At 41.1% G+C, this 12509-nt stretch overlaps 3 protein-coding genes across 3 annotated transcripts; all 3 read right to left on the bottom strand.

Annotated features, from left to right (window-relative positions):
* Positions 1-5161: 5161 nt before the first annotated feature.
* LOC121689479 (complement C1q tumor necrosis factor-related protein 3-like) lies at positions 5162-7451 on the bottom strand. Its single transcript, XM_042069345.1, has 4 exons — positions 7212-7451; positions 6155-6229; positions 5909-6043; positions 5162-5732 (listed from the first exon to the last, which is right to left on the bottom strand). Exons 1-4 carry the CDS (start codon positions 7423-7425, stop codon positions 5449-5451), a joined length of 708 nt encoding a protein of 235 aa, XP_041925279.1. The 5' UTR covers positions 7426-7451; the 3' UTR covers positions 5162-5448.
* A 1127-nt stretch (positions 7452-8578) lies between these two features.
* Positions 8579-10268, bottom strand: LOC121689486 (cerebellin-2-like). The gene is made up of 3 exons (XM_042069355.1): positions 10054-10268; positions 9552-9683; positions 8579-9430 (listed from the first exon to the last, which is right to left on the bottom strand). The coding sequence occupies exons 1-3, from the start codon at positions 10232-10234 to the stop codon at positions 9147-9149; spliced, it is 597 nt and encodes a 198-aa protein (XP_041925289.1). The 5' UTR covers positions 10235-10268; the 3' UTR covers positions 8579-9146.
* Positions 10269-10753: 485 nt separating this feature from the next.
* cbln11 (cerebellin 11) lies at positions 10754-12445 on the bottom strand. The gene is made up of 3 exons (XM_042069356.1): positions 12231-12445; positions 11727-11858; positions 10754-11605 (listed from the first exon to the last, which is right to left on the bottom strand). Exons 1-3 carry the CDS (start codon positions 12409-12411, stop codon positions 11322-11324), a joined length of 597 nt encoding a protein of 198 aa, XP_041925290.1. The 5' UTR covers positions 12412-12445; the 3' UTR covers positions 10754-11321.
* Positions 12446-12509: the final 64 nt, after the last annotated feature.

Below are 12509 nucleotides of genomic sequence, written 5' to 3'. Positions count from 1 at the left end.
AGCGATATATTTTGACATGGCTATATACCTGCTGCTACAACCATTATGTTGCAAACAGCGGCAATTAACATGAAATTAAATATAATATATATAAATAAAAATGTATTATTGTAAAAACAAAACATAAAAATGTATTATTGTAAAAACAAAACATAACTGAATGTATAGATATTTGTATCCTTAAGTCAAGAGGAGTTGCTGTTTTTCTCTTGAATGCTGCCTTTTGAGATAATGCGTCCTTGTGATTAAAAAAAACACTCATCCACAGATTGTTTTCTCATTGTATGTACTGTGTAAATTAATTTGATGAGCAGAAACAAAATTGTTCATCAAGAGAGATGCTATCACATGGGGGAAACCCACTTAATGTTGAAAGCTATTGTTGTCTTGCACATGGGCCTTCTTTGACAGCATCACATTGGCCACACCTGGTCCCTACCCTCTAGGTGAAATACAGCTGTGCCACACCGCCCACCCCAACCTTCATCACCCATGTCTGTGTGGTGTAAAGATGCATTAGATCATGTGTGATTGTAGACCAACCTTCATCGCCTATGTCTGTGTGAAGTAAGGATGCATTAGGTCATGTGTGATTGTAGACCAACCTTCCTCGCCCATGTCTGGGTGAAATAAGGATGCGTGTGAGTAGACCATCTGTAGACTGTTTCTCAACAACCTAGTACCAGGCTACACCCAAACACCAAAACTAACATGAAGATATCTTTTAGGAGGAGTGGTTGTATATTTTAGAGAAGAACTACTTGTGGATCAGAGCCCTTTATTGATGTTGATTGGCCTGTTAGTTGCAGAGGTTTTCAAAAGTATTCACATTCATTACTCAGGTAGAAGTATAGATACTAGGGTTTAAAAAGACTTCTGTAGAAGTATCAACTCAAGCTTTTTACTCAAGTGATAGTGTAAACTACTTAAAGTATAAAAGTAAAAGTAATGTAAAGGACAAAAGCTTAGGCCACGCCACAGGGGCCTATAGTGCACTACCCTGCCACCTCCCCAATTTTTCTAAAGGCCATAATGACTATAATGTTGAAAAATTTGGGATGCACTAAGCTCCAGGGACGTGCACAGGAATTTTGAGGGGCAGTTGCTCTGACCTGAAAAAAGGGCACCCGACCGAGACCCCCCCCCCCCCCCCCCCCCCCCTTTGCGCTATGTGAAGGACTAAGAATAACAGGGTCACCTTAACTTAACCCACTAGTGGTATTTATGTTCTGCTCAGGCAAGATCTTTGAAATGACCTCTAAAATAGATGTTTTTTTAGATTACAATTATTTAGCATGCAGCTCTTTAACTTTAGCTCCTGTACTTTCTAGCATACTGCCCTACAAAGGCTAAGAGCAGTATCTGCACTTTTTAAAAAAAAAAAGTTGTACATGGTCTGCTCTTCAATCTGTTAAAATTTTCAAATTTTCAAATGTACAGGCTCTACCGTTTGAAAGCTATTAAACCAACACGCACAGCCTATGCTGCATTTCAAATAGGAAACATTTCAAATGGGAAGCGCACGCTTAAAACATCCATGTTAAACAACAAACAAATAAATGAGGCGGTTCAAACATGGCCAGGCCCAGGCAGACTAGTCTTAAAAGTTTTTTCAGAGGCCAGACGCGATGGATGATGATAAATTGGTAACGTCTGAAGCCTCAGATGTCCGGTCAACTCCACCACCACCAGATAAAATGCATAAGTGTCGGGCATATCTGTTGGAATCATGACGTTGGAAGAGGAGTTGCCGGGTTGCGGCCCCTCCAAGACACTGTCATTCTCTGTGTACACTGGACATGCAACTGTGTTCTGTACCCAAAGCATACAGTAGGCCTATGCTTTCTCTGTCTATGATCTGCAGGGTTAGGGCCTCCTCGACGAGGAGATTGCTGGTCCGCGGATAATTTCCGGCACAATTAAACGGTATCATTGAACCGCGGACCGAAAGAAAAAGAAACTAAACATTTCCCAGAATAGGAAATATTTCTTAATGTATTGTTATCAAATAAAGAGGCATAGCCTTAGGGGGTAGTGGTGTGAGCGCTCATTCTTGTGTGTGCGCATCTGTGCAAGTTAAACAGTGGAACCAAGATAACGTGGGTAGCAGCAACAAATCAAAATGGCATATCATCAATATGTCCGGAAAACGAAACCTCTGGCACCATTTTTTCCTAGCGGAAACTCTGGTCTAGTGTGTGAGTATGTGTCATACGTAGGATTACTGTGAATGTATGTGTGTGCGTGTGTATCTGTTTATGCACATGTGTGCATATAGAATGGGTTTACATGACCCCTGGAGGCAAACATATGCAAAAAATTGGTCATCCTAGGCCCTACGGTTCTCAAGATATTCACAGAAAACTGTGTCTGCCCTACCCTCCTTTCGGGGGGTCCAGTCCAGCGGGGGGGCTACAGATCAAAACAAAAAACGATGGTTCCATGCTATCCATGTGGGGTTACATGCCCACCAAGTTTCGTGTACCCCGGTCTTTCAGTGTCCCGGGAATCCTTTTTGGTGTACGGTCACTAAATGTACACATAAATTATTTTATTGTAAGGCCCTACAATAAATGGTGCTATACATGAAATAAGTGGTAATGGGATAGGTTGACATGCCCCCTTAAGACCAACATACAAAAAAAAAGGTGGATCTCCTAGGCCTTACGGTTCTCGAGATATTCACAGAAAACTGTCTCCGGCCACCTACAGGCCAGTTGGTGTATAGTAACATAAATTAATTTATTGTGTGGCCCCCCATGAACGGAATTCCACGAAACTTGGTGTGCATTCAGAGGGTGTCATAATGATCCTACACTTCCAATTTCGTGCAGTTTTGACTATGTTAGGTCACAGATACCTGCGATTACAACACCTCATTTTTACTTTTTTGTGTTTAACTAGGTGGCGCTATACATGAAATGAGTGGTTATGGAATGGGTTGACATGGCCCTTTGAGATCAACATACAAAAAAAAATAGTCCTCCTAAACCCTACGGTTCTCGAGATATTCACAGAAAACTGTGTCTGCCCTACCCTCCTTTCGGGGATCCAGTCCAGCGGGGGGGGGGGGGGGGGGGGGGGGGGCTACAGATCAAAACGAAAAACGATGGTTCCATGCTATCCATGTGGGGTTACATGCCCACCAAGTTTCGTGTACCCCGGTCTTACAGTGTCCTGGGAATCATTGACGGAACTTTGGGCATGCGAAAAAGAAAAAAAAAAATCTGACTAAACCTATATGACCGCCGCTTCGCTGTGCGGCGGTCATAATAATTAATGCTAAAACGAAATGTGAGAAACCAACTTCAGCAGACATGTAGCTTAGTTTGCCTAATGCCTAGGCCTACCAAAAAAATAGTAGGCTAGCCTAAACTATGTGATAACGGGCTGCTTGTCTGCAAGCTATCAGTCTGATTATTTAGGCTAAACGTGGCAAACTCAGCCTGGATTTATGAAGATTTTAATTAATTTCATAAAACTTGATGATGATGATCATTCGTTTGTTATAGCCTACATCACAAACTCACCTTTTCCAGACAACGTTGAGTCGTCTCACCCGACAACTGCGACAATCTGCTTCTAGGGCCGCTCATGCAGGCTCAGCTCAGGTGCCGGTCGCGTGCAGCGCTGCAGTCACGTAAACAGACTTAGCCCTTACTGACTTTCACTTTCGGTGCCCGAATGGAAGTGAATGAGGCTTTGCGATTTTTTTTTATCTAGGCTTACGTGAAATACTGCATCCATTGTAGGGCTAAGATTTATTTATTTATTTTCCCCAGAAGGGCAACGTGAGTCGAGAAGGGCATATGGGCAGTTGCCCGGGCAACCCCCCTGTGCACGTCCCTGCTAGGCTCCCTGTTTCTGCCTCATATATGCCCATTGAAAATGAACGCATTTTAGTACAGGTTCGGCCTGTACAAGGATTGTCTTGTCTTCCTGGATACCAACTTCCTCGCTGGTGCTTGGTTGGGACATTTCACTCGAGTTCTCTTGAGTCTCTGCCATCTTTGTAGGCTACTAGACTACATAAGTCTACTATGTCCTTGCTGGAGTGTGACGTTATTTGTGTCGTGCAGGTGCGGTGGATCGCTTACAAACCAATAGGGTGTCGGAATGGTATATGTTTATACTTCTTATCCAACCACAATCAATTAGCGTAATTTATCTGGATAGGTTTTTTTTTGTTGAACGATGACAAGCCAGAATGAAAACAAGGCAAAATGAAATAGGGGAGGCTATTTTTAAAATGTAAGGAGTAGAAAGTACAGATAATTGCGTGAAAATGTAAGGAGTAGAAAGTACAGATAATTGCGTGAAAATGTAAGGAGTAGAAAGTACAGATAATTGCGTGAAAATGTAAGGAGTAGAAAGTACAGATAATTGCGTGAAAATGTAAGGAGTAGAAGTAAAAAGTTGGGTAAAAAATAATACTCCAGTAAAGTATAGATACCCAAAATGTCTACTTAAGTAAGGTGACAAAGCATTTGTACTTAGTTATTTGACACCTCTGGTTAGTTGTTAGAGCTAAGGAATAAGAAAATAGAACAAGCCCCTCTTAGTCCTAGAAATCTAGGCTACTGTAAAAGGCATTGGGTCATGACTGGCTGTGATCAAGTTTAGCACATACAGTACCTACTGTGCTTGCAGTCACATGCAAATATTCTGTATGGCGATGGGTGGGAGGTTATGGATACGGTGGCTGATTCTCAAACCAAATACTTACGTCAGTACAGTGCTAGTGCGCACTGAGCGCTTACTTGCGTTGTACCCACATTTCGATGGTAAGTATTGTCCCAACATTTGCCCAATATACTTAAACTAAGTATTGAAGTGTGCAAGTAGGCGGTTTGAGACACCGTTGAGACATGTTGATGGGTAAGAGTAGCAACCAGCTTGACTGACGCCATAAATCACAGAGTGAAGCAAGACACGTGAGAATGATCCCATTTAAAGGTTGTAAACAACTCCATCCATACATCTATATTAAGCCATACACCACCCTCACACAACCAGCACGTTACTTCAGGGTCACATGCAAAAGGGAGGAGTGTAATTTCATTGGCTTAAATATCAACAACCTTTTACCTGAACTGCCGACCACATTTAAGTAATTTCACAGCTGACGCCTGTCTCCTTGGATTTGATTTTGTCTGTATTTTTGAGACATGGTATAGACAAGCAGTGCAAAAATTACCCCAACAAAGTCCTGTTTAAGACAGGGTACAAACATGGAGTGCAACAAGTATCCTTATTAAATTGAATGTTGTTTAAGGATAATTGGGTAGAATAGTACAGCATACATTTATTTCAGTTTGGTTTGGAATCACTAGGAGCTGGTATATTCATACTCTTTGGATCCATCGCACTTGGTTTACCAGGCCTACTTGGGTGCATAATGTTATGCTAGAAAATGCTGGAAAAAAAAAAGTCGATTGTTGAATCCATCTACAACGGGAAAAGTAGAAAGCCGCTGAATGTAGTGTGGCCATTGAGGTTGTCAAATACTTGGGACGTCTCCCAGAGTCTCATGGAGACTCGCTCTCCTTTCTCCAGCTGGAGGATGGCCGAGTTTCCTCCAGTGTCGCCCCTATCACCAGGGGATGGAGGGTCATAGGAAGAGACCATGTAATGACCGTTCTTGGTGAGAATGGCTCCACTCAGGAAGTCGTTGTAGCCAAATGTGCTGAAGCTAAAGAAGTAGATTCCCTTCACAGGAGCAGTGAAGGTACCTGTTAAAGAAGAAGGTAGCTTAAATATAAGTATTCATCTCATCAATGTATTACATCCTAAAACAATACAATATAACTATTGGTATTAACCCCTTGGCGTCAATTGGCAATTAGTACAAAAGTACTTAGGACATGTCCTGTGAAGTAGGGAGAAAGGATTTCACAAAACACATTACCTGTCTTGGAGTCATAGGCATCTCCAGTGTTAGTGAAAATCCGCTTGTAAACCAGATTTGGGGAAGCATCACTCTGTTTCAAATAAATCTCACCAGAGGCAGCAAGGGATGCAGAGAAAGCCACTTTTGGTCCCCCTGTCATTCAAATACAAACATTTATTATAATACAGTATAATATACAAATATGTACAGTATGTTTAAGTCACATGCATGCTAATTAGTGTGAAAACAACATATATCATTTACCTGTAGTTGTTGATCCATTTTGTTTCTTTATTTTTTCAAGTTCTTCCACTGTGTCATTCAGCTTCGCCATTATATCTATAGATTGAATGTGTTTGTTTATCTAATAATGCAACTTTACTCAGTTTGATTTGTGTATCATTCACCTCACATTTTAGAGGTAGTGTAATACAATGTGATTGCATTTTAAATATTACATCAAGTATAACTTGCATATATACATTTTACCAGTGAGCCAATAATGTGTAACTATTTTGAGCAATGTTATGTGAGCTATTTATTCTCTGACAGAATATCTTCTCATGTTTTGTTATATTTCAAGGCATTTGCATTCTGTACTATGAGTAATAACCTGATATGTAAGGTCAAGTGTGAAATCACCATGAAATATAAATAATAAAAAATAATAAAAAAAATATTTTTCTAAATAAATGTAAATCTTCTTTACACCTCATAGCCCATGTGTTGCCAGATGACCAAAATACACATTTCCATTTTATATGACATTAATGGACAATCAGGTGTTCTGATGTATTAACCTATTTTTTATACAGCCGCCGAGGTGTCCTGTTATACAGAATTAATGGACAAGGTTGAAAGGGCAAAGAACTCCCCAAAGCAAAGCGCCCAAATCCATTAATTCTGTATAACAGGACACCTCGAAGGCCCTAATCCCGCTTATCAACCGGTTACCACTATAGGCAATAGTCATGCCTTTATAACACACAAAGGAAACAAGCGGTTTCGTTTAAAAAGAAGCCTTGTTCAGTTTGTTGTACAACTTTCTTTGGCCCTATACTGTACAGCGATAGGACAGTTAGCTTGTTTACAGTTGATTCCATTGTTGCGAAGCCTGTACTGCTTCCAGGCTAAACCGTCGCTCTACTATGGTTGTTATAGTTACCATTCATAAGCATTGATATGAAACGGTGAATAAACTTTTTTACCAGATCTACTTCATAGGTGTCCCCTTATTCAGAATTAATAGCCACCCCACCAGCCAATAGAATAGAGAATAGAGTTTTTAATAGAGTTATTCCATTCCCATATCAAACATCACCTTGGTTCTCCTTCTCCAGGAGCTGCACATCAGATTTGACTTTCTCCAGCTCCTTCTCTGTGGCGTTCAGCCTCGCCTCCAGAGCTTTGATGTCCCCGTCTTTAGCAGTGTCCATGTCCATGTCAGTCACGCTGAAGTCCCCTCTCTGTTTGGACCCCAGCCCCACACTCAGGCATCCCAGGACGGCGAAAAGGAGGAGGGTAGTGTGTGCCATTGCGCTCCCGCGGTTCGTTCTGGGGAAAGGCCTTGTGCAGGCCGCTTTTTAAGCACAGCTGGGAAAGCCGGAGGTGCTTTTGGGGGTGGGGGGGTGGCTGGTTGGTGAATGGCCGTCAGGTGAGTGGGAGGTGGTGGGTCGTTTTGGGCAACCGGCACGTCAAGACAGGTGCATGTTGGTAGATTCCGGGAAGAATGTGTACGTCACAAAGACTGAAGATGTTTTGACAGGTTCCATATCCCCACCGCCTCTCCCACCCACCCACCCTCCCAATGGCATACACAAGGAATGTCCTTCTTTTATCTCTGGACACTGTCACTGTTTTCACACTGGTCACCAAATACCTATATGAAGGTTTTGTCACAAAAAAACTAAATTGTGCACTGTTGCAGATGGTGTAAAGCAAATATGCATTTATTTTTGTTTTCCCCGAGGTGCTGCTATTAAGAGGCAAACTCTGTTCTGGTCATTATGGACAGGTTTATGCATGAAGTGCAGAAAGAATGTTTTGAGTTAGCGGTAATAGTGTTGTTGGCTAGCAGTTAAATGTCAAACCGCTGAAAGATTGGCACTTGTACACGGGCAGATGTACTATGTGTCTTTGGGATGGTACTGCCAACTTCCCTGCATTGTAATTGCATAATATAAGTCCACTCAGACTTAGATCATTTTAAAGTAATCCTCCCAAAAAGTCTTTAAATGTAATACATTTAAGATAATTGCAACATTATAAAAAAAAAACCTCAACTCTAACTTCAGGAGAGGAGAGACTCTCTCTCTCTCACTCTTCTCTATACAGTTGAACAGTGTAAAAAAATCCTCCTCTGTGTGACAGTTTGGATTTTCCAGCACAAATGAGTCAGATTTCCCCGCAGGAGTCGGGACAAAATGTCAATAGCATTACACAGCATTTATCTCATGTTGGCATTGGCATTGGCATCTCAGGCTTTTGCACTTTCACAATATGTGGGATTTGGATTCATTTAAATTCTTTAATTAACGTGGAAGCAAAAGCAAAGGTCAAATGAGCAAATTAATTATTCTTCTGTCCAAAACCCAACCAGGGAAAATTCAGTGCAATGGTTGCCATTTAAAGCAAAGCTAGGTAAACAGTCAACGTGTGACTTAAATTACTGTCCTTTTAAAAAAAAAGTCAGATCAAATCGCATTGCTTTATTGCCAATGGAAAAGTTTGTTATGACAATTTTGAAGGTCAGTACATCGTTTATATAATTATGTGTTGCATAATAATCTACTTTCTGAAACAAGTTTAACCATGCTCAAATTTTACAAGCCATTACGCACACCAGCACATCCCAAGACGATGCTATATACAGGTCATGCAGTATAGCATCAGTCTGGATAGCAACAATGCATACCAGCAATATGCATGAGACCAAGAAAAACAACCTTTTTTCATACATGATTCAGAATCATCCCATACAAATCAACTGTTTGTGCTAACTTAAGCTAGTAGCACCTATAAAATAACATCCTCTTCATCAACATTTGTGACTAGGCTGTGACTGCAAATGCTTAATTTCTGTAAAAAAATAAAAAATAAAAACTCTTAAAGAAACTAATAACAATTAGTGCATGTCTTTGTCCTTGATTCGTTATTCTGAGCACTGTTGATGTGTCCCTTGCATGATGTTTCAAAACTGTGATTCAGAACCAAACTGTCATGTATCGTACACTATATTCAGCAGAGGCAAAGAGGTTCACATAGGGGAGACCAAAAACCCGCTGAACGTGCAGTAGTTATAGCGTCTGTCAACAAAGATCCACGAGTTGATCCAGAGGCGCATGTAGACCACATCGGCGACGTCCAGCTCCAGAGCAACACCATTGGATATGCTGTCATTTGTGTCACCAGAATGGTGGTCGTATGAGGACACAATACGTGAGCTTCCCTTAAAGATACTCAACCCCATATCTTTACTTGAAGTGGCACGCCCAGAGTATCGGAAGTAGTACAACCCTTTCACTGGTGCAGTGAAAACACCTATGTAAAATGAGAAAGAATGTGCTATTAGTAATTAGATTTAGATTCATCTAGTAGGACTTTTCATGGAAATTGGGGGGGGGGGAATAAAGATATCACATCTCATATCTGAACACATTACCTGTGTTGGCATTATAAGCATTGCCGACATTTGTGATGACTTTTTCAAAGATGAGATTGGTCTCACGATCAAAGGGACCATGATTTCTGTCCTCTGAACTCAACATTGATGCGGTGAAAGCCACTCTTTTGGCTGCAAGATTAAACAGTAAAACAAACACCTTTAACTCAGAGCAAAAACACTTTGCATTCTCTCTCTCTCTCTCTCTCTCTCACACACACACACACAAATACACACACACTTACACATTCACACACACACACACACACACAATCACAGTTATACATTATACACACACACACAATCACAGTCACACACATACTCTCTCTCTCTCTCTCTCTCTCACTCTCTCTCACACACACACACACACACACACACACACATACACACAATCACAGACACACACATACTCTCTCTCTCTCTCCCTCACTCACACACTCACACACACACACACACACGACAATGAGCATTCAGTCCAATCTGCATTCAAACACGGGTCTACCTGCTCTCTCTTGTTCCAGCTCCTTCTGTGTGGCGTCTAGCCTCCCTGTGAGCTCCCCCACCATCAGCCTGAGCTCCTTCAGCTCCGTGTAGATGTTAACAGTGGACGAGTCCAAACACTGGCCACTGCACTCGGACATCAGTGCCATGATCAGACCTAACATTGCAGCTGCCCTCTCCATCTTGAAATGTGTCTCTTGTGTAGCCCTAGATGAGTCTGAGTTATATAGCAGGATGTAGTTACTCAGTAGCTAGTCTTATGGTATCTAGAAGGGTTATTGATAAAAGTATTTTATCTCATTTTACGGACATTTGGGAAAGTCCGAGATTGCATAGTTACTCAGTGACTAGTTCATTTGCTAATATCAAAGGTCAAGGTATATAGGTCAGGAGTATCCAGAATTGCTTATATTGTTTTCTAAGAAGTATATACTGTATTGTTTATACAGAATACATGGAGACATGTAAAACATGACTGTTTGTTTATTTATCATTTGTATTTATAATTTAGTTACTATGTCATCTTCGACATACTGTATCTAAAATATTCCAATCTCTATGAAAACTGTAAAGTGTGACTTTAACCAGAAATACACATCTAATTGAGAAAGTCAGCATTTCATATGCATACAAAAAGTATCCTGTCATCAAGCAAGTTACATTTCACATTCACACTCACATATGACAAATAACAAAAAAAGTCAGATCAAATCGCATTGCTTTATTGCCAATGGAAAAGTTTGTTATGACAATTTTGAAGGTCAGTACATCGTTTATATAATTATGTGTTGCATAATAATCTACTTTCTGAAACAAGTTTAACCATGCTCAAATTTTACAAGCCATTACGCACACCAGCACATCCCAAGACGATGCTATATACAGGTCATGCAGTATAGCATCAGTCTGGATAGCAACAATGCATACCAGCAATATGCATGAGACCAAGAAAAACAACCTTTTTTCATACATGATTCAGAATCATCCCATACAAATCAACTGTTTGTGCTAACTTAAGCTAGTAGCACCTATAAAATAACATCCTCTTCATCAACATTTGTGACTAGGCTGTGACTGCAAATGCTTAATTTCTGTAAAAAAATAAAAAATAAAAACTCTTAAAGAAACTAATAACAATTAGTGCATGTCTTTGTCCTTGATTCGTTATTCTGAGCACTGTTGATGTGTCCCTTGCATGATGTTTCAAAACTGTGATTCAGAACCAAACTGTCATGTATCGTACACTATATTCAGCAGAGGCAAAGAGGTTCACATAGGGGAGACCAAAAACCCGCTGAACGTGCAGTAGTTATAGCGTCTGTCAACAAAGATCCACGAGTTGATCCAGAGGCGCATGTAGACCACATCGGCGACGTCCAGCTCCAGAGCAACACCATTGGATATGCTGTCATTTGTGTCACCAGAATGGTGGTCGTATGAGGACACAATACGTGAGCTTCCCTTAAAGATACTCAACCCCATATCTTTACTTGAAGTGGCACGCCCAGAGTATCGGAAGTAGTACAACCCTTTCACTGGTGCAGTGAAAACACCTATGTAAAATGAGAAAGAATGTGCTATTAGTAATTAGATTTAGATTCATCTAGTAGGACTTTTCATGGAAATTGGGGGGGGGGGAATAAAGATATCACATCTCATATCTGAACACATTACCTGTGTTGGCATTATAAGCATTGCCGACATTTGTGATGACTTTTTCAAAGATGAGATTGGTCTCACGATCAAAGGGACCATGATTTCTGTCCTCTGAACTCAACATTGATGCGGTGAAAGCCACTCTTTTGGCTGCAAGATTAAACAGTAAAACAAACACCTTTAACTCAGAGCAAAAACACTTTGCATTCTCTCTCTCTCTCTCTCTCTCTCACACACACACACACAAATACACACACACTTACACATTCACACACACACACACACACACAATCACAGTTATACATTATACACACACACACAATCACAGTCACACACATACTCTCTCTCTCTCTCTCTCTCTCTCACTCTCTCTCACACACACACACACACACACACACACACATACACACAATCACAGACACACACATACTCTCTCTCTCTCTCCCTCACTCACACACTCACACACACACACACACACGACAATGAGCATTCAGTCCAATCTGCATTCAAACACGGGTCTACCTGCTCTCTCTTGTTCCAGCTCCTTCTGTGTGGCGTCTAGCCTCCCTGTGAGCTCCCCCACCATCAGCCTGAGCTCCTTCAGCTCCGTGTAGATGTTAACAGTGGACGAGTCCAAACACTGGCCACTGCACTCGGACATCAGTGCCATGATCAGACCTAACATTGCAGCTGCCCTCTCCATCTTGAAATGTGTCTCTTGTGTAGCCCTAGATGAGTCTGAGTTATATAGCAGGATGTAGTTACTCAGTAGCTAGTCTTATGGTATCTAGAAGGGTTATT

This window comes from Alosa sapidissima, chromosome 18, assembly GCF_018492685.1.
Source record: "Alosa sapidissima isolate fAloSap1 chromosome 18, fAloSap1.pri, whole genome shotgun sequence".
NCBI lineage: Eukaryota > Metazoa > Chordata > Actinopteri > Clupeiformes > Clupeidae > Alosa > Alosa sapidissima.
The sequence above is the reverse complement of the archived record's forward strand: the minus strand, read 5'-3'. Positions and strand labels throughout refer to the sequence as shown.

Bases quoted from the DNA above. Each gene is read 5' to 3' on its own strand.
- LOC121689486 (XM_042069355.1), bottom strand. From the start codon at position 10,234: ATGGAGAGGGCAGCTGCAATGTTAGGTCTGATCATGGCACTGATGTCC. The intron at 9,684-10,053 runs GTAGACCCGTGT...TTAATCTTGCAG, and splicing joins GCTGGAACAAGAGAGAGCAG to CCAAAAGAGTGGCTTTCACC. The intron at 9,431-9,551 runs GTAATGTGTTCA...CATTTTACATAG, and splicing joins TGCTTATAATGCCAACACAG to GTGTTTTCACTGCACCAGTG.
- cbln11 (XM_042069356.1), bottom strand. From the start codon at position 12,411: ATGGAGAGGGCAGCTGCAATGTTAGGTCTGATCATGGCACTGATGTCC. The intron at 11,859-12,230 runs GTAGACCCGTGT...TTAATCTTGCAG, and splicing joins GCTGGAACAAGAGAGAGCAG to CCAAAAGAGTGGCTTTCACC. The intron at 11,606-11,726 runs GTAATGTGTTCA...CATTTTACATAG, and splicing joins TGCTTATAATGCCAACACAG to GTGTTTTCACTGCACCAGTG.
- LOC121689479 (XM_042069345.1), bottom strand. From the start codon at position 7,425: ATGGCACACACTACCCTCCTCCTTTTCGCCGTCCTGGGATGCCTGAGT. The intron at 6,230-7,211 runs GTGATGTTTGAT...TTCAATCTATAG, and splicing joins CCTGGAGAAGGAGAACCAAG to ATATAATGGCGAAGCTGAAT. The intron at 5,733-5,908 runs GTAATGTGTTTT...CTTCTTTAACAG, and splicing joins TGCCTATGACTCCAAGACAG to GTACCTTCACTGCTCCTGTG.